Source organism: Hyaloscypha bicolor, assembly GCF_002865645.1.
Source record: "Hyaloscypha bicolor E unplaced genomic scaffold K444scaffold_107, whole genome shotgun sequence".
In the NCBI taxonomy this organism is placed as follows: domain Eukaryota; kingdom Fungi; phylum Ascomycota; class Leotiomycetes; order Helotiales; family Hyaloscyphaceae; genus Hyaloscypha; species Hyaloscypha bicolor.
In genome coordinates, this window is record NW_020194609.1 from 76442 (window position 1) to 101727 (window position 25286).

At 42.5% G+C, this 25286-nt stretch overlaps 6 protein-coding genes across 6 annotated transcripts; 2 read left to right on the top strand and 4 right to left on the bottom strand.

The window, feature by feature from the left end:
* Positions 1-6054: 6054 nt before the first annotated feature.
* K444DRAFT_592310 (uncharacterized protein) lies at positions 6055-7893 on the bottom strand (the record flags this gene model as incomplete). The annotated part of the gene is made up of 3 exons (XM_024878235.1): positions 6055-6431; positions 6563-7241; positions 7378-7893. The coding sequence occupies 3 exons, from the start codon at positions 7891-7893 to the stop codon at positions 6055-6057; spliced, it is 1572 nt and encodes a 523-aa protein (XP_024734918.1).
* Positions 7894-10665: 2772 nt separating this feature from the next.
* On the bottom strand, positions 10666-11409 carry K444DRAFT_532857 (uncharacterized protein; the record flags this gene model as incomplete). The annotated part of the gene is made up of 3 exons (XM_024875108.1): positions 10666-10786; positions 10844-11009; positions 11082-11409. 3 exons carry the CDS (start codon positions 11407-11409, stop codon positions 10666-10668), a joined length of 615 nt encoding a protein of 204 aa, XP_024734919.1.
* A 1863-nt stretch (positions 11410-13272) lies between these two features.
* K444DRAFT_532807 (uncharacterized protein) lies at positions 13273-15024 on the bottom strand (the record flags this gene model as incomplete). Its single annotated transcript, XM_024875105.1, has 5 exons — positions 13273-13367; positions 13427-13625; positions 13680-14059; positions 14099-14600; positions 14656-15024. The coding sequence occupies 5 exons, from the start codon at positions 15022-15024 to the stop codon at positions 13273-13275; spliced, it is 1545 nt and encodes a 514-aa protein (XP_024734920.1).
* A 2612-nt stretch (positions 15025-17636) lies between these two features.
* Positions 17637-18948, top strand: K444DRAFT_532821 (Clavaminate synthase-like protein; the record flags this gene model as incomplete). Its single annotated transcript, XM_024875107.1, has 5 exons — positions 17637-17796; positions 17851-18081; positions 18136-18200; positions 18266-18435; positions 18492-18948. 5 exons carry the CDS (start codon positions 17637-17639, stop codon positions 18946-18948), a joined length of 1083 nt encoding a protein of 360 aa, XP_024734921.1.
* Positions 18949-19299: 351 nt separating this feature from the next.
* K444DRAFT_20458 (uncharacterized protein) lies at positions 19300-21637 on the top strand. Its single transcript, XM_024871028.1, has one exon. The coding sequence runs from the start codon at positions 19651-19653 to the stop codon at positions 21415-21417; it is 1767 nt and encodes a 588-aa protein (XP_024734922.1). The 5' UTR covers positions 19300-19650; the 3' UTR covers positions 21418-21637.
* A 338-nt stretch (positions 21638-21975) lies between these two features.
* On the bottom strand, positions 21976-25019 carry K444DRAFT_532775 (BcPDE2, cAMP phosphodiesterase; the record flags this gene model as incomplete). Its single annotated transcript, XM_024875102.1, has 4 exons — positions 21976-23199; positions 23244-23833; positions 23902-24777; positions 24824-25019. The coding sequence occupies 4 exons, from the start codon at positions 25017-25019 to the stop codon at positions 21976-21978; spliced, it is 2886 nt and encodes a 961-aa protein (XP_024734923.1).
* Positions 25020-25286: the final 267 nt, after the last annotated feature.

Here is a 25286-nt window from a genome sequence, read left to right on the forward strand (position 1 = left end):
GTATTAATTAATAGAAGTTCGGGTTTAGTAGTAATACTAGTAGTAGTAAAAATGGAAGTAATAAATAGCTTTAATTTAGAGAAAATAAATAAATAGCTTGATTTCTTAACTAAGAATATCTAGTTTTTTTATATCTAGTTTCATCTAAAATAAAATAAACTAATATAATAGATTCCTAAAAAAAATATCTATTCTAATTAGATTATTATTAATAATATTAGCTTTATTTTATATGCTTTTTATTTTCTTTTAGGTGAGGTTAATAAAGAATTTTATAATAGTAAGGTTCTTATAGTTCTATTTAATATAAATACTATTATACTAAAGTTAAATTCAAAGATTTTATAAGAGTATATAATTAATTAGACTATATACTATAATATTAAAGTTCTTAAAGTTATCCTGAAATAGATTTTATAAATTATTATTATTCTTTCTATATAAGATATACTAATATATCTTAATAGCTAGTTATTCCTGAAAATTACTTTTTATTATAGTTATCGGATTAATATTATTCTTCTATTTCTTAATTAGTTCCTTTCTCTTATTAGTATCTATACTAAACCGAGTTTAGGTTTTCTCTAATATATATATATATAATTTATAATAAGAGGAGTTTAAAGATAAGGTAGTTTATAGTAGGTTTATAGAAAGGGTTTAGTAGTAAAAATATTCAGATATTTAAATACCTGGTTTAGATACCTGGTTTAGATATTAGATATCTAATTTAAATACCAGATATCTAGATATCTAGTAAGGATATTAAAATATATATTTTGCCTTTAAATATTTCATTTATAACGAGAAATTTAGAAAGAAAAATATTATAATTCCGGGAGTATCTAGCTCGATTTAATAGTAAAATTAATATTATAATTAAAAAGCTTTAAGAATATATATAGAATATATATTCCGGAAAGAGAGTCCTATAAATACAGGTATTATATAAGTAGAAAAGATAGTTTCCAAAAAAGTAATCTTGAGGCTAAAAGAAGTTAGTTTTAAAGAATAGTAGAAATTAAATAAATAGATAATTAAATGGCTAACTATTTATTAATTAGTAAAAGCTAGATATCTTTTTTATAATCTATTAAATACTTTTATAAAATTAATAAATAGTTTTCTTCTTTAATATAGAATAGACTAGATTTGTTTTAGGCTATTAAATACTTTTAGAACTAATCTAAAATCTTCTCTAATCTATATATATAAACTAATTAGTATTAATTTACTAGTAATATATAATACTATTATATAAGTATAAAATACTAGTTATATTAAGTTAGTAAAGTTATTATTATTTAGAAGTAGGAAGTATAATATTATAGTATTAATATATAATTCCTAAATCTACTAAGCCTAATAGGGTCTAGTTTACTAGTCAAGTCACCTATAAAATATAAGGTTATATAACTATATCTCGTATTTTATATTTTATTACTTATATCCTATATCCCGTATCTCGTAACTATATATATAACTCCTAAAGAAATAGCTATACTAATAATTACTTAAAGATAAATAATATTACTATATTAATAAATAAAAAGAAATATAAGAAATAAATACTTTTATTAGAAAAGCTATTTAGAAAAACTATATAAAATTTATATAAAAATATACTAAAAATCTAGTATTTATATTTTGTTAATACTTCTTATTTATATTTATTTTATTCTAGTATTTCTTATAAGGCCTCTATTTTTTTTTTTTTTTTTTATTTTTTTTTTTTTAGATTTTTAGATTTTATAAAAAAAGATAAATAAATTATTTTATAAGAAGGTTAGTATTTAATAAGAAATAAAAAAAGAATAAAACTTATTTAATATTATTAAGAATATATTATATTTATAATATATTAATAAGAATTACTTGTTTTATATCTTAAAATATAAAAAGAATTCTTATATCCCGAATTATAGCCTTTATATAAGAGATATAAGAGCTCTAATAAATAGTAAAGTTAATCTAGTTCTGGATATAATTAAAGTAAATAAAAGCAAACTTCCGGAAATTATTAGTAATATAGAAAAGGCAATTTAAGTATAATATAGTAAATTAGAGAATTTTAGATATTATTAAAATAAAAAATAAAAAGAAAAACTAGAACTTATAAAATTATATTTCTTATTTATATATTATATAATTATTTACCTTAATATATCTAATATTAGAGTATTTAGTTATATTCTTAGAATATTAAAGGTAATAAGAATAAAATATTATTATAAATATATTTATTAAATAACTAATAATCTTTTAATATTAGAGATTATTTATTTTAATAAATAAAGAATATAAAAAAGGCTTAAAAAAACATAAAAGAAAAAAAAATACTTATATATAGAAATATATATAATTATATAAATAAAAAAAGAAAGCCTTTTTATATTCTTTTTCTATAAATAGTAATTATTAATTTAGGGCTAGAAAATTCTAGAATTTATAAAAAAAGAAATTAAAGAATAAATTAAAAAATTAAATAAACTTTTCTAAACTAGAAAAATAATAGAATAATAATTAAGTTATAAATAAAGACTAAAATAGAATTTATAAACTAATTAGAATATTAGATTAATTTTCTAAATAGTTATATATTTTATAGTATTATTACTTTTATAAAAAGGAATTATAATAAATAATTTAGAAATAATTAGGCTTAATTTAATTATAGAAATCTTATAAGCTAAATAAAAGTATTATTATTAGATTCTTAAATTATTTTAAGAGTATAAATATTTAGAAGTATTAGAATAAAACTATTTATAGATTATTAAGGCCTTTTAGAAATAAGGGCTTAAAGAGAAATATTATAAAAAGTAAATATATAAAAAGTAAATATATAAAAAAAAAATATAAAAAGTAAATATATAAAAAGTAAATATATAAAAAGTAAATATATAAAAAGTTAAATATATAAAAAGTAAAATATATAAAAAGTAAATATATAAAAAGTAAATATATAAAAAGTTAAATATATAAAAGTAAATATATAAAAAGTATATATATAAAAAGTAAATATATAAAAAGTATATATATAAAAAACATATATATATAAGAAATATATATAATAAAATATAAATAAATATCTAGTATTTTATATATAGTTTTCTAATTTAATTAAAGCTTATATAATATATTAAATTATTAAATTATATTTTTTAATTAGATAAAGAATTAGTATTTATTTATTCTAATATTAGAAAATATATAAAGATATATATTAAACTTTAGAAATAAATATAAATTAGTTTATATAATTAGAGTTATTTATTAGAATTAGTTATATTTATAAGTATTACTTTTAAGCTTATTTATCTTAACTATTTATATATTATTCTATTATTATATATCTTATAATAATTAGCTTCTAAAAGAAATACTAAAAATAATAGCTATTAGCTAAATTAAAGAATTAGTTTAAAGAATATAAAAAAGATAATATTAGATTCTTTATATTATAATATAAAATTATATATTTAAATCCTAATAAGTTATCTAATTAAAAGTCTTTAATTAATATTAATAAATTATTATTAACTTTACTAAAAAAAATTAGGCTTAATAAATACTTTAATTTCTATTATATATATAATAGTAAATATCTTTTCTAGACTTCTTTTTCTTATTATAATTATTATAATTACTATTATTTTATTTTTATTTTATTTATTATAGTTTTTCTTTTAGCTAATTCTTTTATTAATAACCTTTTTATTTATAGAATTATAAAAGGCTAAATAATTATAATTCCAGGCTTTATAAATCTTAATAAGTCTTAGTAAATTTAAATTATTACTAGACTATAATATATATCTAAAAAAGCTTTCTAGTTTATTAAAAGAATTATATTAATTTAGTATTTCTTTTATATTTAGAAAATAAGAAAAAAGAAAAAAATAATCAAATCTAATTTTAATTAGAGAACTTTTAAGAATATATTATTATTAGTATTTTTATCCCTAATTATTTATTTATTATACTAATATTATATAATTATAAATATTTAATACTATTATTTTTTAATAAAAAAGAACTATTTATTAAATATTAAGGCTATAAGATTTAGAAGCTAAAAGCTATTTTTCTTATTATTTTCTTAATTTTGAGATTCTTTAATAAAATATTCTCGAGAAATATTAAAAAATAATATTATATTAGTAATTGTTTGTATATAAAGATAATATAGAGCTTTTAGCCTAATTTAGAAACTATAAAAAATTCTATAAGTTCTAAAAAATAATCTAATATAATTATAAAATACTAGAAAATCCTTTAGTAAATATATAAATTATATTTATAAATATTATTAAAGATATAGATTAGAGAGAAATATATTCCTATAATTTAGTCTAGAAGAAAAAAATTATAAGCTAGAGAACTAAATTAAGTTCTAGGCTTTTTATATCTAATTTAGTATTAAATTAATTAAAAAGAAAATAATTAATTAAAAAGTAATAATAAATAGTTTTCAGAAAAAGGCTAATAGTATAAATATTATAGTATCTAAAAAGGCAACTAAAATTATAAATTTTAATTAGCTAGTATAAAAGTATTAAAAATAGAAGCTAGAAATAAAGAAGTATTTCCTATAATAAACTAAATAGAAATATATAATAATAGATTCCGGATATTCGACTTTTATTAAAATAGATTATATTAATAGAATTATATTATTAAAAGTAGTTCAAATAGCCTTTATTTCCGATTAATAAATAAGGAAATTAAAAGCCTAATTAGCCTTTAGTAAACTGGGAATCTCGAAACGGAAATAAGTATAATTCCGGAAGCTCAAGATATTAAATACTATATCTAAGCTCTTATTTCTTATAATAGACTCTAGTTTTATTATAAATAATATTTTACAAATACTAAATAATCTAATAATAAAGCCTTGGTATATTAAGACTCAGATATTATATTATTAATTCCTTTTATAAAAAGTATTTAAAGTAAAGTAATTTAGTAATACTAATATAAAATTAGTAATAGTATTATAATAATATATAATTTAATAAAAGTATTATAATAATATATAATTTAATAAAAGTAATTTTTAGATATATAATTCCTATAACAATTATAGCCTATATTAATAGAGGTTATAATATATAATAGGCGAATATTATAGTAACTAGTAAAATAAATACTAGTATAAGAACTACTTGTTTTTTATAAGATAACTTTAATCTATTCTAACTTAAATAAGTATTAGTAACTATATTAAATTTAATAGCTAATTATTAAAAACTCAATTCTATAAAGCTATTAGTAGAAATAATACTATTTTATCTATATAATATATTATATATAAGTATTAGTTTAAGGAGCTAAATATCGGAAGCTATTAGGAATTATAAAGAATTAAATAAAAGTATTTAGAGATAAAATAATAAAGGGTTTTATTCTTCTGATTATATAAATTTGTATTTAGGCGGTCTAGTATAGTCTTTAATACTATTTACCTCCTATTTAGATAGATAATAATTATTTATTAGAGCTTTGAGAAAACGGTATGGTCCACTAGGAAAAACGAAATCTAGCAGGAAAAAAAAGCTCCCAGTCTCGCTTTACTCCATTCACAGCCTCGCTTTCACAGCCTCGCTCTCGATTAATTATATTGGGCAGATGTGTCTCAGCCAGCCTTTACTATCGCTTTGGAGGGAACTTTTTGGGAAACCTTACTCGTCCGCGTAATACGTAGGCTTTCTAACCATAGGTCCATTAGTCTAGACGAAAATCTATAGTTGCCATCTTGCTTTTTAACAAGAGGGATCCAAAATTGCTCCACAGGAACTCAGTAAGAGAGCAGAAACCGATTCCCGGGTAAAATTCGGTAAGGAAACTATAGCCGGGGCACACAGGAGGCCAAAATGGGTTCCACATTATGGTGCTCAGGATGCTCAGGCTCTGCTCAGGCTTGCCCAGGCTCTGCTCCGGCATGCTCACCCTCGGCTCAGGTATGCTCACCCTCAGCTCAGGTTAAAACAGCAGTTGCTCAGGTCCGCAGACTAAAACGGAACCAGCGAAAGGGAAAATTAATCCTCAGTCTCAGGGTATTAAAACCTTCTCAATGTCCATTTCCCTTCGACTGGTGCAAAGTATATGCAAATTTTGCAAACCGGAATTTTGAATCCGGCGGATGAAATCTAAGAGGCGCTTCCTTTCACTGGCTTCAAGTGAGTATTCGTCGAGGGCATCGAGTACCAGATAGCTACCTAAAAATCCACGTATGGTTGCTATAAGTGCATTTCGGAGGTCGTCTGGATCTGGATTCTGACCATTGTTTCGATATTTGTGGAGAGCCTCAACGGCTTCAGGGGTGTTAGGCCGGCAACAGTACAGTTGCTTGATCAAGGAGCGCATCAGTGCCAAGGTATTGGGCTTTTCTTTGTCGTTACATCTAAAATAGAAATATGCCAGAGCAACTTATGGGTCTTGACCACAAGTCATTTTGAGACGTTTGATAACAGAAGAGCTATGACTTATTTTAAGCTCGAAGTCGCCATAGAAATCTACCCAACACTCACCTTAGTATAGTCTTGCCCGAGCCAGCTACAAGTTTTATCAGCCAAATGGAGCATCTCAAATAAGAATGGAGCCTCACCTTTCCCATTTACCCAGAGGAAAGAATTAGGAGCATTGACCCAGCCCTTGAAGTCTGTGCTATCTTTGATAGGCCAATCGCCTGTTTCAGGTTCGTGTTTTCCACGTGCGCTGTTGTAGTTGATAGATGGGTCAGCAGTCGAGAGCCACTCTACCAATTTTGTCTGATTTTTTTCACTTTGCGCCGAAGCGACAGCTTGTTCAAATCCAATAATGTTTTCCGAAATGAGCTTCAAGATGTCCATGCTCTCGACATGGCGGCTAGAGAGCTTCTCATACTCATCTTGAGCTATGAGATCTTCCTTGATTTCGTATACCTTCACGAACTCACCCTCTTGGGCCGTAATTTCTTGAAGGAGTGAGTCCCACATATCCCACTTCGCAACATCGCGGCCAAGACGATTGGCAGCGTTTTTCGAGTAATAGCTTACACATTTCGCCTCGAATTTCAGAATACGAATGTAGAGTTCCTTGAGTGTATCTCGATACTCATGCAACTCCTCACCACTGTTGTCAGTCTTATATTGGCGCTCATAGAGCTTTTGGCGCATGTCACTCCGTACGATAAGGTTGCCAATATAACTGAGACCCGTAGCTAGCGAAACAGCTTGTTTTGAAGGATTGAGAAACAACTGAAGTTGTTAGTTACAGTCTCACTTTAGTTTTGCGTACTTTATTTCGATAGTTTCCATAGGCGTACTCACGTCTTGCTCAGTGGTTGTCTTACAGCAAGCAGAGGCCAGTTCGTTATTGGATTTCAAGACTCACCGGAAGAAGCAAGCTAATTCCAGCCCACGCAATTGAAGCATACGGGTTTGTGCTCACAACCCTATGGACAAATTTCTCGGCGTCATTGATAAGCTTCACAGCGGGTTCCGCCAAGTCCTTCAATACAACCTCGTGTTCGCCATATCTCAATTTCCAGGCGTTTTTCTTTTGCTTCTGCCACCTTCTCAACCAAGGCTGCCATCTGCTCCTTCTTCCCGACAGATACTTCAGGAGCTCCGAGTGTGATAGATATGCTACCCAAGATTGTCGAATGTCTTCCGACATTGCATCTTCGTAGTCCTTGATAATGCTCTTTTCCTTCTCTTTCAACTCTTCGTATGCTTCATTCCAGAGCTCCTTTATGGGCTTCAGTGACAGTGTGGATGCTTTCGACGCAATGCGTGAAGCAGTAGAAATTGTGTCGACGGCACCAAGCACGGATAAATTGTCGTTGTTGGTAGTTGGTTGAGCGGAGTGAGGCCTGCTGGTCGATGAAGCACCTGGCCTAGTTTCCATGACTGAAGGTTCAGCGGCCCGCGCGCCTGATGATGCCGGAATTTCAAGAGCACTTTCCATGGATGCATTCTCGACGGACCCCAGACTTGTCCTTTGTGCAACACCTGATATTGTTGACTGAGCACCAGGAGTTTCAGTCCCCTCGTAGCTCTTTGTTTCGGAAGTAGATAGCTTGTTGGGCCTGCGAGGCAGCAAAGATCGCTGGCCGGCTTTGGTGAACATATTCTTGAGCTTCGTGAAGGGCGATTTGAGCCAATCCTTTCCCTTCTGCAGTTTTTCCCCACTGCGTCCATCTTCGCTTCCTGCCATTTGTGCGTAGCAGGAACCCTACCAGCGATATCGTCACTCGATGTTGTTAGACATTCAAGGGGATAGGCTGAATGTCGGATTCTAGTCCTCAAGTGCAATGCATCGATCATTTTTGAAGATCTCTGTGCGAGGCTGCAATAAAGTCAGGGCACGAGGTCGCCTGCACAGCCTTAGCGGCAACGTGGACGAATCAACATGCTTGTATCTCTGTTCCCACCGAGACAGTCTTCTTTTACAGTTTCGCAGTGGACAATAATGTTCCAAATCAAGTTGGAACTGCCGATGCATATCCCAAAGAATGTGGAGTTGGGCTCTGTACTAAGTACGGAGATCGCGGCATAAAGTATCGGGAATACAGCGCGTTGGGACTCTAAACCCACTATAGCGTGCAATAGTAGGGGCTGAGCCCGCTATAAGACCCTGTAACTCTAGGCTATACGCCCTGAAAGCACGCTGTGAGACATTCGCAAGGCTGTGGAAGATCTTCAGGGGTATTAGCGCTGCTGGCAGAGCAACTATAGCGCTCGGACGCTGTAAGGAGAGCAATCATAGGGCTCTTTAGCGAGGTAGCCCCTGTAACGACAGGGGAGAAGGCTTTAAAAGGTGTGCCACCCCTTGTTAACTGCTTATAGGGCATTTTCAGGGTAATAGCCTAGAAATATAGAGGCTTATAGCGGTTGAGTGTGCCAGAAATGAGCTCTATAGTGGACTTTCAGCACAAATGCCCTGTATTCCCGATACTTTATGCCGCGATCTCCGTACTTTCAAAGCCTACTTCTTAGAATATCTTTTGAAACATCAATTACTAACTTTCTTAGTCCTACCTCCAAAAGTGACAAAGTCCAGCAAAATGTCGAGCGTAGACTCAGGAAATTTTGAATCAGTACCACCTTTTCTGCCCTGTCAGAACAGTGTATACCCCTCGAAAGTTATTCTTTGTTCCGTGTTACTTCGTGTTGAACTAGGGGTAGCGCCGAGACCTCTTGGCGCTCTGTGAAGTTGTCGACTCCCCGCTATCTAGCCCTCTCTTGGTTACTAACATGAGACTAATTTGAAAATTAAAAGTCGTTTGGGAGAGACAGATATAGGTGACTGCCAAAAAAAAAAATTAAGATTTTCGGCTCAATTTATTAAAAAGAAAATATGAAATTTAACTTTCAATATAGAAGCTTAAGAACTCAGGGCAGCGGAGAAAACTATGCCGAAAATACACCTTTTCTAGGTATACAGTATCTTTCTCTCATAAACCGAAGTAACACAAAGCGAAGAAATCTAGTCTCTCTCAACCCCTCAACTCTAGGTCACGCCTCAAAAGAATCCCCTCCTGTCATCTATCACTCCACATTATCCGCCCCCCTATCTCGTATACTATAGGCTGACTCCTAGCTAACTCAACTCCTGGTGGGACATCTATCTCACCTACACCATAGCCACCTTCTCCCAATTCGCCTCTCGATTTGGCAGAGGGTGCCCCTAATTCCTACTCTACATCCCCAGGCGTGCCTTGTGCCTCCCCTTATTTCTTCCTCCCGCAGCGCTCGGACATATACCAGGAGGAAAATAATCAATCGTTGCAAAGGATGAAAGATCGCGGGTGTCGGTGCGGACCCCACTGGGCCTGGTCCTTTACTATACTAAGGGCAGGCGGGATAAGCAGACGTGCTAATTTTCAAGTAGTTTGCAGTGAGCTGATAGAAGTAAAGAGGGGACGTGTAAAGGTGGTCGTGAGGGGAGCAGCATTGGGGGATGTTGGAGTGGGTGAAGAAGTTGATACTGCTGCCATCGGGGCGGAATTAAACGGCAGTCAAATAAAGGAGCCGAGTCTTCAGTCTTATCTGAGAGGGATGCACGACCTTTGTGAGAATTTGAGAAAGATTTGCCTCCTATGGGCCGGACCGGTAGTTAGCTGGGGATCGACAAATCTGCACTTAGTAATGGAGGTGTAGGTAGTATCAGGAAGGATCAAGATTGCTTCTTCCCATAGCCAATCCCAGCTCACAGTCCTATTCGGAAACCTTGAAGAGAAAAATTAGGTAATAACTTGAGCCTAATTGCCATTCGCCAGCCAGGTATGCTCTTTATATTAGATGGGGAGCGAATCCCCAGATACACCCTCTCCGAGAGTTTCTACTAAGTAAATAACTAATCAGCGGCGCTCATCAGTCATCGCTCGCGTCAGTCAGTGATATTCCGGAAAATATATCTATTAGCTAATCTAAACAATCTCCGCTAGTCTGCAGCTGATAAATTGAGGGTTTCTGCAAATGCTTTTCAGCCCTTTGAGACTAATGACTTAATATCTCGGCTGCTTTCTGTGTTCTAAAATTTCACAGAATGTAAGAATCTTGGCTGATCAGAATAGTCCCGAAACGGAGATGTTGAAAAGTCCGAATACTTGATTCACAGCTAATACTTCATCAATTTCATTTCCGAGCATGATATCATAATCCAGACGCAGTCCTCCTACTTAAGTTCAAGAATCATACCAGGAAAGGCAGGAAATTCCTCCTCGCCTTCAACTTGCGTATGCACCATCCCCACCTGACGAAAACCCAACTTCATGTAAAGAGGCTTCCCCATAGGACTAGAAAAGAGAGTTACAGCTGCAAGTTTATCAGAAACAGCTTTCTTGATGCCCCACTCACAAAGAGCCTTTCCGGCGCCCCGCCTCATGTAGTCAGGGTATGTGGCCAAGGTCGTCAAGCACATTTGACTTTCACCAAACTTCTTGTCGAACCACTCCTCCTTGGCTTTGCAGATGGCTTTTCGAAATGCTGTCATTCTCGCCGGATTGGCATCTCGGCGATCTAGGTGATCGGATGGAGAATTTATCGCTTCGTTGTGTGTTAGTAAAGTTCCGGAACTGCTTTCTATTTAACACGACGTACCGGACTTTGCTTCGACCTCAACAGGCTGTATGTGGGATCCTGGGAGTTGCCAGATAGCAAATGCAATTGGTTTCTTGATAGACGGGTCCTCGTTAGATGGAAGTTCGGCGAGCATGATGTAGGAAACGCCTTGTACTTGATTGGCAAAGTATTCAGTGTATCGTATGCGGGTAAACTTCTTGTGATCCTCTGGGTAGACAGAAGCTAATGGAAAACGGTATGGCCATTGGGGATCCAAAGGCAGCGATCCTAAAGCAATATTGCTGATGGCTTCGATGTCCGATACGAGAGCTCTTCGCAAAGTCGGCTTGACTTCCATAATATTTTTGCGTGGCTCGTGCTTCCAAGATTTGAACAACGCAAAGAATATGAGGCAAGAGATAATCGAGAGGAGCCGTAGACGTCGTCTCATTGAAAAATTTACGGTTCCCGACCGCTTTTTACAGAAAACTCATTCAAAGGTTGGGGTTGTTCAGGTGCCAGCCATCAAAGCCACGTATGAGAATCGTGGTATAAAATGATATGATCGGATACGCCGATGTAACTAGTGGACGTAACATTATGCACCGAAATCCACCAGTAAGAAAAGAGCATGAATCCAACAGGCCGAGTTGGTAGCTTCCGTGGAACGCTAAAGACCGGTCAAAGGATGGTTGAAACAACCGGTGAAGAAAAGCCTGTGGGACCGACCCCGGCTCATACCTCCACGGCGGAGAAGCAAAAAACGGGCACGGGAGGGATATTTTTTGGTTCACCAAGTGGGGGTCCGAAATGCATGGAGTGGTAAATTGAAGCTCAAGGTGGCAAATGCTATTCTGCTATAGATCAATGTATAGAATGTCTAACACGAGGTCAAGTTCTATCTACACCCTCATAAACATCCAAAACTTTACAACGAAGCAGAATCAACACAACCTAGTTAGTACAGGAGGCTCCTCACATTTCTTTTAAAACAAATGCCTATCTCCGTGACCACGTATGAAACGAATCAACCGTAGCATTTGTAGCAGCTAACGAGAGCGCAACGGTGATTTTCCGAACAGAGATACACCTGCTTCGTGTCAACCCCTCTATCCGTCCGTACTCTAGCCTCCCCGAGCCTGATGCTTTGTTTAAAGTCCCCATAGAGTGACGCCATGCGATGTTTTCCCATCGTACAAGAACATTTCGTCTCAAAGTTCCCCATAAAACTGGCTTCCCAGATGGCTGAGCCATCCTGCAATGGGACCATTCACATTCTGGCCGAGAGTCCACGCTTGCTTTCCTTGACTTGGTACAAAATACAGTGCTTGTAGTGCATCGAACTCACACCAAATGATTGAGTCGTCATCAGCCAAGTTGCTGCTTTCAGCGAATAGAAAGCCAAATTGTCCTAACGAGGTGTTAAAAGGGCTAACGGGTCAAGCGAACGGGATCGTAGAAAAGTTGACAAACCATTACAAGCAAGAAGACCAAGATAAGTGTGCGCCGAAGGGCATTCATTTGTTCCGACCTCGGCTGAGCTGCTGGTTTCGTCGGCGGAGGCGTGGGGCATGATGGTGGTGGCAAGGTTTGCAAATGATTTCCTGGGTGGTTGTGGCTTGAGTGGCTCGGAAAGCTTGTCCAATTGACAAGGTTCGTTCACTCCTTGACAACAGGTAGCTGCCAAATGATGCAGCATTTTCAGCTTGGAGAGGAGGGGAGACGTGGCGGGTGGCCAGAGTATAAGTATATCATGCCAGACTTCCAACGCAGACGCGATTCAGCATTCACAGGTTCTCCTTTTCAAGCCTGCGATCGACATGTTCCAGAACTTCTTTCATACTCAGGGTTTTTGGTGACCTAGGCACTTTCCGTCAAAGCTCGTGACCAGTCGGGCTTGCGGAAAAAATCCACGCGCAGGCTACCCCTGATCTGTCAAGACTCTCGCCGGCCACGTGACCAACCAACGGATCCATCCCGAGTCAGCCTAACGACGCCCATGCCTGATTTGGGCATTGCAGAGTTTCCGGGGAAATTTTCTTGAAGTATTAATGAACACGGGCCTGAGTCCCGGCATCCCCGAGGAGCTGCGGAACAAGCCTTGATTAATCATTCCGGCCTAAAAGGAGGGAATCTCATATCGGACAATCTTGGCGCTCGAAATACAAATGCGCGAGCCCTGGCGGAAGTGAAGATCTGTCAAAGATGCAAAATATATTGTTCATAAAGGTTGCCAATGGGTGTCATATAGTTGTGACAAGAAAAAGAAGTCATGTTCGCACTCGCCGTTCTTCTTCACAGCGTCGAAAATAGCGGCTAAACAATATTAGATCATTTCTCAGAACTCATACAAAGATAGGACATTGCCTACTTACCTTTTTCTTTGACTAACTGGGCAGTTTTCGTCAAAAACTCGAGTTGTTCGGAGCTGAACCCAGCCTGTTGTACGTTTCTCTCGATGGTCCAGTCCATGGCGAATGGAAGGCTGCCTTTGTTCATGTAATGAAAGTGTGCGAGCATAATATTCGACCCGGTATGCAATTCCTCAACGAATGACCCATAAACGTAACGCGACTTAGAGCAGGTAAGCAGGAAGAAGTGAACCAGGGAGACAGGAGGTGGGCTTACCTGAAGTCCGTATTTTTTAGCTTGCGTGTTCTCAAAAGAAGTCAGCAAGGCGCAGCTATGCAGCAGCACGAACAGGCATAGATATATGGTAAGCCATGACCTTTTTCTATCTGCCTTCATAAGCTCCTGTAGCTGCTTGAGAACTTCTCTCTTCAAGGGATGAAGAACGATGGCGGTCATAATGAGCTCAATTTGGGCACTCATGACTGGAGGCACAAGCACTTGATTGTAGTTTGCGGCGCTTGGGTCCAATGTTTGTGGCGCCATTCCCAGATGTTCTTTGCCGCAAATTCGCTCAGATCGAGACTCCATGCGTATTGCCACCCAGAGTTTCAAGACAGATCGCAAAAGACTTTTATCCTTCTCTCGCTTATCGTAAACTTTAATCAGCTTGAAGTCCAACTATGTTCTGGATGTACTTGCCTCTGCAATTTCGGAATGCCTGTAAGCCATGCGATATGTTTCTTGCAGCAATTCATCTGAGTCGCCGATATAGTGACCTATCGCCGTGTTGATATTTTCATCGACAAATTTCAACATTTGCTGGCCTGTCTCTTTCATATTGGCGATTGCGTAAGTTGCACATCGATGTGACTGTTGCTGTCCGTTGGTTGTCCATTTCCTCTCCAGGGAGTCTCCTTCCACGGGAATGAACTTCCGCACATTGACCTTATAGGTGGCGTCTCCAACATCCTGCGTGAGCTCGATTGTCTTCACATCAGGGTGCTCCCATTCTTTTATCTCGACGATTTTCATCTCTTTCCAACGTTGACACCATATAAATTGTGGATGTGGCCCTTTGTCGAAGAGAGCCGTATCGGAGATTTTATATCGGAGACAAGGGAGTTTTGACTGGGTGGGGTTGGTTATCCCCTGGCAAGTGATACATGTGCCATGAGCATTGTGAGGGTCTGTGTGGCACTGATTTGGTTATTGATGTTAGTTGGGCGCATGGCCATGAATTTGAGGGACGTACACGGATACGTTGCATTCTGCACCTCAAGCAAGCTCTCCTCTTTCTTGTTTCCCCCGTCTCCATTCTTTCCATCAGATCAGTGAACGCTCCTCTTTGCTTTGGTCTTCGCCTTTGGGAAAGGGGTCCAGATTTGTTGACATTTCTGGAACTCCCCCTCTGTGCAGTTAGAGAGGTTGCTTTAGTTCTGATTGGACTTGAAGACTCTCTCTCGGTGTGAGGGCGTTGGGTGCTCTCTGACTGTGACTGAAAGTCCTGGAAGGTATTTGCAGGAGTCTCTTTTGTTCTGCAGAAATTAGATGAGCTGCCCTCCAATATTTCACTTTCATCGTTCACGTCGTAGCCGAGTCCAATACTCAGGGAGGCGCCCATGGAGGACGACAGAGCCAATTGAGGTTGTTCTGGAGTATGAAATGAGAAAGAGGGTTGATGTTGTGGCGAAAATGGGAACCCAGCATTGTTCGACATGTTCGGGATCCAGTCGCTGCTGGGGAACTCCTCATAGAGATAACCATTGCGCTGCTCATATGTTGGGGCCCCTACAGTGGTCTGGTCTAGAGCAAGTTGTCCCCAAGGCTGAGCATGTTGAGAAGTGTCTTGTGTAAGGCGTGCCGCAACATGTGGTGTGGAATATTGATAGTGCTGCTCGTTGGTTCCAGGGTTGAACAAGTGCCGAAGACAAGTTACGTCGTCATCATGTATAAGGGTGCCTAGCTGACTGGAAGGAGCTTCAGAGTCATTCCTGTCGGAGAACGAGATTGGGAGAAATTCCTCTGGAAAGGCACCAGGGAACCCGTGCCCGAGTTGTGCGATGCTGCTTTGCTCTCCCAATTGACAATCGATATTTCTTGGAGCGAGGTTTTCCTGAAGGACTTCCGCATCTGCGCCTCCGCCGTTCGCATTCTCTGATGAGCCAGGGAAAACATTGTAGTCGCTCGGGGAGTGCTCAGAGAAGTACTCCCGCCGTTCCGGTGCAGTGGACTCATGTCGTCCGTTGGAATGAATGCCTGCACTGTGCAGACCGGTGGAACCAGACTGTGGGGTATCGATTGTTGTCGCACCGCTTGAACTGGACCCTGGGGATGTCGTTCCTGGGCTGTGTTCCGCGCAGTCTCCCGGGAAAGCAGCATCAAGGAACGCCTCGTCGGTGAGAGCTTCCAAGTTTTCCCATTCCCCCAGGTACTTGGAGCTCGGTAGGGCAGACATTTCTCCGGCGAGGACGATGATGGGAAGAGGATCCTCAGGCTCCGTGATAGCTGAAACGCTGTAATCCGGTCCGAGTTCTTACTCGTTAAAGTTAGCCTTTGTAGCACAGCCTGCAGGTACCCAAAATCCAGTAAGCTCAACTTCACACTTCATCGGATCTCTCTTTTCTCGGACGAGGTGTCCTCAAGAAAGCTTCGCTTCACCGGACACGTGAGAGGCGTTTCTCGTCCGAGTCAGTGGTTGAACTGCTCGAGCCTTCCTGGGCTCAAGTGACAGCGCGACTCAGGCTGCTCGCCAATCATCAGTGACGGTTGCTAGCTGCATGTACCTCGAATCTCACCGGGCACGTGTTCAGGCACTCACCGGTCACGCTTGTTGCGGCTGCGAGCAGAGCCTCAACTCCAAATTCCGACCCCGCAGCAGTTTGATTCTATTGGACAGTGAGGACTGGTTTACAACGGCCCATTGCACTCCATCCCTAGACCATTATTTGAATTTCATAGGCAGACTTTCCCACTTTGCCTCAGGGCACAATGATTGTGATCTTGATTTTGCTGCTGCCCCTAAAATCATAGGCATCTTGGTGACCTTGCTCGGGGACGGGGCCTGCTGTTATGGGAGCTGTCCCACGCTACTACTGTTTTGATTTCTATAGAATATCTTTATATTCATGTAGTAAAATTACATCGTGACAGATATTAGATTTTCGAAGTGTGTTCTGGCAGTTTAAATACGTCCTACATCTTTGATGTGTCCTTCTGACCAAGGCGCTCGAGATTCTCCAGCCAAGAGCTGCACGTATCACTTCGCAATCCAAACACATTCCCTGTAAAAGCAGAGCCTTGTTAATGGTTCGAATGCGTGCTTGGGGACCTATCCTGCTTTATTTGCCACTTCTATCTCCTTATTGGGCCCCTGGGTAGTTTAGCTGATACTGTGACCTCAGTCTAGTCTAAACCGCAGTTCACTGGTTTGGTCCAGCCTCGGTGTACGTCAGTGTAGTGTAGTTTAGTGCAGGGTTCTAAACCGCCGGTTGAAATACCTCTAGCAAGCTGCAAATTTATGTGTAAACTGCTTTGCTCTACAGTTGAATCGTGGTCAACCTTACCGCAACTAGACTGCAGTTTGAACCCTTTTTTTTCAGTTTAGTTTGTCTGCTCTAAAGAGCGGTCTCAAATTTTGAGAGTGGACTTCAGTCTCAAAACTGCAGTTTGCACTATTGTCTACCCTGCCCCTGGGCAGCTTTCTGCTACTAGACTTCGAATTTGTCCCCAAATCCACAGCCAACCTTTGACTTTGGCAAGAGTTTGGGAGCTAGTTGAAACACTACCTTGTATTTATACATAAATGAGCTAACAACATAATCATTATTCTCTTAGGCCAGACAGTACGAAGTAAATTCTGACAGCATGTGTTTGGGTCTGAATCCCAATCACAGTGCTCCTCACACCACCTTCTTTGATAGGACCGCATCATTCGTCGTCGACGCAACCAGACACTCGACCTGTGACCTCTAGCTGCAACTCTACATCGCCAATTGAGTCGCATTCACTTATCGTGTGTCATAAAAACGTGGAAAGATGTGGAAAGCTCTCAAGGAGGCGAAGTGGGGGGGGCAACTGAGGCTCAAATCAACTTCCCATCTTTTAGTCGCGTCCTCTAGCCCCCCTCTTTTGAGAGCATCTATAAAGCCGGCCGTAGTTACCATGAAATAACCTTCTCTCCAGCAACCAAACCAAAAATCGAACCACGCAAAAGAACCGAAACCACTTCTCACTATGGCAACAGAGCATCACTCCATCATCCAAGAATGGCCAACTACCTTGAACTCTACCCTGGTGTGGGACCGCAAGCAATTCACGAACGAGGACACCTACATCCACAATCTGTCTAACAATGAAAAGGCTGAGATCAATGCCGCACTGAATCATTTCAAAGGTCTGACTCTTAATGAGTGGTGGCAAACATTGCACAGAAGCTGACGGTCTACAGGTCTTGGCTTGGATGGACAGGAAGTCAATCGCCAGAACTTCCCACTGCCTACCGTCCAGGAGCGTCTTCGAGCCTATACCCAAGAACTCTACCGAGGCAAAGGATTCTTCTCTATTCGTGGACTCGATCCAAATGAGTACTCCCCTGAAGACAACGTCTTGCTGTTTCTGGGAATTTCTAGTTACGTCGCCGAGAGGCGAGGCAAGCAAGATAGCAGGGGCAACATTTTTGGTACGTGGACTACTACTACAAGAGGGATTGCAAAACAATTCTGACTCCCCTCAGCGCACATCCGCAATGCCACCATCATGAAGGCACCGCAGGAAGACCGGCCGTTCAAAGATTCCACTGTGGCACAGGTATCTCAAGATTGCCCGAGTCCGGCATGCAATACATTTACTAAAGAGCGTTCTAGGGCTTTCACAACGACATGTTCTGCGACATTCTTGCCATGCAGAGCCGTGCCAGAGCCGCAGAGGGAGGTCGACACTTCCTTTCCCCAGCTTTGACCGTCTACAACGAGCTGGCTGTGGAGAGGCCAGACCTGCTCGAAGTTCTAGCCACCCCAAACTGGACATTTGACAAGTATTTTCCTCCTCCTCCACTCACCGCCATAAGAATAAAAAACTAATGCTCTACAGCCGTGGCCGGGACTCGCAGCCCAAAAAGCGTGCACTCCTCTTCTACCACGGCGGCCACGTCATCCTGAATTTCGTCCCTCAATCACTCGTCGGCCTCCCAAACATGGCCCGAGACGCTGACTTGCCGCCTCTATCTCGCCTTCAGCACGAGGCGCTCGAGGCAGTCCAACGCATTGCGGTGAAGCATCAACTCGCCCTGTCCTTCCAGCCAGGAGATCTAACCTTCGTCAACAACTTTGCAATCCTTCACGCCAGAGAAGCGTTCACGGATGATGAGGTGAACCAGCGCTACCTCGTTCGCATGTGGCTTAAGAATGATTTGCTCGCGTGGAAGCTTCCGCACCCCCTTCAAGAGGGGAGCAAGAAGATCTTTCACGACAAGAGTCTGCAGGAGGTGTGGAACATTGCCTACACTCCTCGATTGACATTTGAAATCCGCGAGTGCTTCTCACCATGAGTTACGGGAGGTTATTAGCAAATATTTCGGGTGGTTTTGGTTCAAGCGTTGAATTCGAAGGTGTTTTTCTGATCCCTTTGCCCCTGTTTAAGTCTCGGTACGGTACTCTTCAGAACTTCTGTTAGTAGTTGAGATAACGATGAATGACATTTCAATGACCCAATTACTCCGTACATTGTGATTCCAAATCTGCAATAAAAATGCGGTGCTGAATCAATCCCTCCTACGAAGTGTCGGGGGAACCGCCTCTGACCCCTGATTTCTGACTTTGGAGGCTCAACTGTGAAACCAACCCCACGCTGCACACACACACACACAGGATATAAGCCGACCCAATCGGTTAGTGAAGGGGAAGGTGAAAGCGGGGGTCTCGCATGCGTTGGTATGAGTAAGTCAGTCGGCCTCTGACAAGATCCCAATGAGGAGATTATTGTGCAATTACCACGGAATACCTGGTATAACACAATACATAAGACAGTAGTTAGAATTAGAAGTAGAGCCTCATTCCCACTTGTAGTATTCCGAAATTTTGCTCGCTTCTACTTCTTGTCCTTTCCTGGTAGCTCAATAGACATCTTCTCTCTTCTATCCTGCTCGAACCCGTTGATGATACTTTGACCTGGTGCCCTCTCTACTCACTCTTCTCATCTGAATCATCTCCAAACGAGAATTGTCGTAGAAAAGAGAGACTCATATGCCAACATGGAGCCCACGCCAGATATGTTCCACGCGGTCATGTACCCAACCGCCGCCTTCACCCCGACACTCGCGTCGGACCCCTCGCCACCCACCGGCCCAACTCCCTGGGAAGCTTCCCCTCACAACCCAAAGAACCGAATAGACAGTCTCACCGCGGTCCTCACACCGACCTGGCGCCTCGACGGCGGCGAGATGGACGGCACCCGCTTCTTCGCCACCCCCTCGTTTGCCCTCAACCGCAGCCCCCTCCGCATCGACGTGCACATCCCCTCTCCCGCAGACCACGCGCCAGAAGTCCGCGGGATCCTCAAGTCCCACGCCGCCATGCTCGTCGACGGCAGCCAGCTCGCGCACCTGCCGATCGCCCAGCTCGTGCTCCGCATCCTCGAGCGCTGGTCGTCGTCGTCGCGCGGCACCACCGCTCGCCTTGCGGAGCTCTACCACGGCATGCCGTTCGGCTCGCGGATCGTGATTGACAGGATCTGCGCCGACATCGACGCCATCGCCGTCCACCTCATCCCGAACTACGACGTCGAGCAGCAATGGCTCAGCCCCGCCGCGCTGCAGCGCATGTGGAGCGCCGACCTCCCGTGGCCGGAGGTGCGCGATCTCAGCTGCGTGCAACTGCAGCGACAGCTGCACGACGCGATCGCGCTGGTGACGATGGAGGGCCACGGCGACGATGAGCTGTTCGTGTTCAAGTCCGCGACTGCAGACTGCAAATTCCTGTACCACGAGCTCAAGCTGCTGCTCAGCATGGCGCCGCACGCGAACGTCGTCGCGCGGCCCCTCTACATCGTCACGAAGCGGTGCCGGTTCGGCGGCAAGGTCGGCGTCTGCGGCTTCGTGCTCAGATATTACGCAGCTGGCACGCTGCAGCAGACGCTCGTGGCCAGATCGCGCGGCGGCGGCAGTCTGGCTTTGGAAGAGAAGTTCCGCTGGGCGCGCGAGGTGACGGAAGCTCTGCTGCACATCCGCGAGTCCCCAGCCGGGTTTTACTCCGACGTGAAGCTGAACAACATCATCATGGACGAGAGGGCGGACGGGCTGCACGCCATCGTGCTCGACTTCGAGCAGAGGGGCGGCTGGTACAGCTGGAGCCCGCCAGAGGTGTTCTACACCGAGTATCTGGAGCACGTTGCCTCCTCCCCACACGTTCCCGAGAAGACCAAGGAGAAATACACAGCCATGTTGAAGAAGTGGAAGCCAGACTGGGCGCCGAAATCTCGATCCGTTCGTTACTGGAACCCGGAGTTCGGCTTCAGCATCGCGTGGACTTCGCTCGCGGAGCCGGAACGGGAGAGGGCCCAGGTCTTCATGCTGGGAAAACTGCTCTGGTGTCTGTTTGAGGGCGTAGGGTCTGTCAATGCTTGTGTGACGCCTGAGACGTTCAGGGACGAGCTCTCGGAGCTGCATTTCCCTGAGTTTAGACGGACGCCGGAGGCGATGAGGAGCTGTATACGGAGGTATACGTCCGGTGCGCCGGAGTGGGAAGGTCGTTATCCAGCTGTTGTGAGGAGGGGAAATAAGCTATTTCCGAGGGAAAGGTATGAGAAGTTCGGTGCAGCTGGGTGCACTGCTTTTGAGGCCCAAGAAGCGGCTCGGCAGTGGTGGAAACAGGAGCTGGCTGATGCAGAGCGCTTTCTAGAGAATCGCACCTCAAAGTACGCAGAAGGGCTTAGAGGTAGGAGTATAGCTGCCCTTCAAGATGGGAGGCCACTTTTGAAAGATGTTTTGAGAGATGTTCAAGAGGTTGAACAAGAAATGTAGACGTCAACTCAGAATAGGGGCATGGTAAATTAAGCGAAATTCCGCGAACAACTTCCAAATCGAGCCTTGCTCGGCGGCCTCCTGCTCAGGCAACTTTCGTCGCATCCAGAATTTCGTGGGAAAGGGATAGGAGGCCATCGATGTCAGCCCAACGCATACATTCACCTAACCCCCACTGCCTACACCCTTTATCTCCCTCGTCCCTCCCACCCCATTTGCCCCAAGATGGCAGCAATGTTACCTCGCCTATTCACAACCACTCCACCCTATATACCTCATACTTGATCATGCATCATAGCACATGCTCCATCCGTTCCTGTCCTTTCAATGCCAATTCCGCCCGTTTCCCAAACGCCATACATCATAACACAGCATCCCAAGCAGGCAGCCCAAACGCCATTATCTCTCGTCTTCTTCCATCTCCCCTTCTCATCTCCTTGTTATAAACCGTTTCGCGTTTGTGTACAATGTACAACCACCAGTCCTCGTAATCCTACACTACCCCTCGTTCCATTTGCGAATGTATCGTTTCCGTAAAAGGCCAGCGAAATCGAATCTTCAACCCAAGCTCAAGCTCCCCTCCTCCTCACTCCCCCCACTCCCATGTACCGGAACCGGTGGGCTCGCGCTCTTGCTCCTCCCCCAAAACTTCATATTCATACGGAACCGACTCGGCTTCTTCCTCAAATTCCTGACCTTCTCCATGACCACCCCTTTCCCATCCTCTTTCCCCCTATCGCTCGGACTATCGTCCGTCATCGCCGGGCTATCGCCCTCGCTCCGCGAACAGGGACTCCTCCTCGTCGGTGTTTGGTTATTCTCGCCGTTTGAGGACTTCTCCAAGCTGTCAGAAGACATGATGCTCGTTCCCTGTGTTGATGGCGAGAGGGGCATTTTCCCGGTGGTGGCAGAGGTGGCTTGACTCGTCCAATCTTGGCCTGAAGTGGCAGACACGCTGCCTTCTGTGCCATCGCTGCTGCGCTGCTTATCTTTGTCTGATTCTGCCTTGCCTGCGTTAGGAGTCGGGGGGTCGATCATGATGGGGTGGATGACTACAGGGTCAGCGACAAGGGAAGGGCTGATCGACATGCCATTCGCGCCGTTCGTGTGCTGAAGGTCTTGGCTTGGGTGGTCGAGTAGGCCTGGGGCACTTGCTGTCGCGAAGGATAGTTGGAGCTGGCTTGGTTTGTTGGAGGAGCGGCGAGAGCCGGGATCTGGCAGAAGCTCGCTGGGAGATGGGTTAGGTGACTCGGTGTGGGGGGCGGATGTAGTTGAGATTTCGGGGAGCGCGTGGTGGTGAGGTTCGAATTCGTCGAGAGAGCCATTAGCGTGTAGGAAGGGGCTTTTGCTGAGCAATGCTTTCCTCAGGTCGTGGTCGGGCGACAACGTGGCATTACTTATCTTCTGGTGACTAGCATCAGAAGGATTTGCCACGCTCATCGCACGCGGGGAAAACATGCCGTCCGTCATTGCTGAATCATCGCTATCCTGTCTCGCCCTCGCTTGCTCGACTGCGATCCTCTCTTCCCAAGCTGATTTGTTTCGTTGTAACTCATCCACGCAGTAACCCATGCCTGGCATGACGTCCGTGACTCCTTGGAACAGGGGTATCGCAAACATGTTCATGAAACCAAGTTGTGACTTGCCTAATTCAATAATCTCTCGCACCGGAGGGGCAAAGAGAGCGGATGGAATCCCCAAGTCTGTTTCCATCGAAGCTTGGCGAGAGAATTCGTCGGTCAGAATCAGTGTCCACTGAGCAGCAGTTTCATATTTTCGAGCCTGCACTGGTTAGCCAAGCTTCCCCAGAATGACGGAGCACATACCACGTTGCTGATGTCGGCACACTTGATCAGCAATGAACAAGCAAGGGTCCTTTGCTCCTCGATCAGCCTGCCATTCCAACCATCAGTGCCCCCGTTCTCGTGTAACTTCTCCTGGAGAAAGCCAAGTCTCTTCATGTAATCGAAGTGAAGTCCCATATCAGTTGCAAGTATCGAACTGATCATGAGTTGCCTCATCTCAACTCCTTGAAAGGCTGCGGGCCAATGCCGTCGGAGAATTTGCGAATATGCAGCGCAATGGAAGGATTCTAGAACAGATCTATCGTTGTACAACTGGGCCAGGGGGGCATTAAGAGTGACAAGGAAGGCATTATTGACACCAGGGTGGCCGACATCGTGCCCGATGGCTGTAATTAGAAGGGTAAGGGCGTCGAATGGTCGGATGAGAGCAGCTATGGGTGAGAGAGGGATATCCAAAGTTTTGTTGGAAGCCGGGTACGGAGGTAACCTGCCAAGTTGGAGAAGGAAGTGGAAGATGGCTTGTAAGACATCCACGACATGGCGAAAATTATGATATGGAACAAAGGCATTGTACGCCGACCGGGAAGCTACTAGAAATCCGGTGAGATTCTCTGCATCGGGTGTCAGCATATGGAGGCACACGTCATCCGAAACATGACCACAAGTCACGGTCTCTTACCTGTCGATATCCGCCACTTCTCCAGTTCTGGCATCGCAAGCGCATGTTGTAACATGAGCAGTGCAGCATGCAGAAGCTCGTCGTCCGTAAAGTCGTGTGCCGAGAAATTCCACGAACCAACTGCGGATGCAATCTTCTCCCGGCGATCCAACGCTATGGATATCCTTATATGACTGAACGGTTGATCATCGCCGCCTACTTTGCATATCCCATCCATCAATCCAGACACCATGGCTTCCCGCAGATAAGCATACGGTTTCTGGTCGTCCACGCCCACCCATGACCGTTTCCTACCCCTCTTCATCTCAAGCAACGCTCTCTGCTCTTTCGAAGCGTCCTTGTGAGCTCGATATGCGTGAATCGCTAGGCTGGGTAACCGTTCGTGCAGCAGGGGACTCGTTAAAACATCGACTGCGCCAATATCTAAATATCGCATTGTCCTGTTTTGATCCAGTGGAATGACCAACCCAGAGCTCTTCCTCGGACTTGACGGGAACGAGGTATAACTGATTTGTACATCTGGCCGTGAATTCGCGCGTCTTCTCCCAGATATGGAGACAGTATTGCGTTCTGGTATTGTGACAACAGCGACTGGCACCACCAGCCGGGACAGACTCTGGTATTGAATCTCCGAGGCTATCCACTGTAATAGTTTGAGCCCATATGCATCCTCTTCCGCGGGTTCGTCTACCAATCCATCAATATGCCCTTTCGAGCTTGGAGAAGGGGTTCGAGCGTCCCGCGGTGATTGTTCATGCAATTGATCATCGTATGGGATATCTATGAGGACGAGGGTAGGTATTAACTCGACAATGGAGGCTTGATTCAATTCGGATAGTTTCGATACGCAGGACTTGCCGGATGTGCAGATATGGACTGAGGATGTCAGTTCAATGCTCAAAATCGGAGTGAATCGACATACCTTCACTGAATGTCCCGAGCAGTGTCCGTAGATTGTCGTCTACGGGGCTGGGGCTTCGGTGGGCAGGCGCATATTCCTGCGCATGATTTGGGAGTGTTTCTGTTGAGCCTGGAGACGTCGCATCGTCCCTCTTCACCAGCTTGTCCTCTCGGGCTGTGCGATCCACATACACCACATTGCATGCCGCATAGTCCATGACTGCTTCGCGCACCGCGAGGCCCGGACTCGACGTGCGTTCTCCCCAGCAGCGGATGATCGAGTTTGTCTCCGGAGTAGAAGAGGATATACGGCCGGAGCCAATGCTGCGCGCTCTTGGATCAAACTGCTCCGTGTCGCACTGATGGCTCGAGCGCTGGCGCAACGCCTTTCAGACGAGTCAGAAGTTCGTCACCGAGACTCCTCTCGGCGGTGTCGTCGTGACGTTGGTGGCGAAGGGGAAAGTATCGCAAAGGGTGGAAGGGGA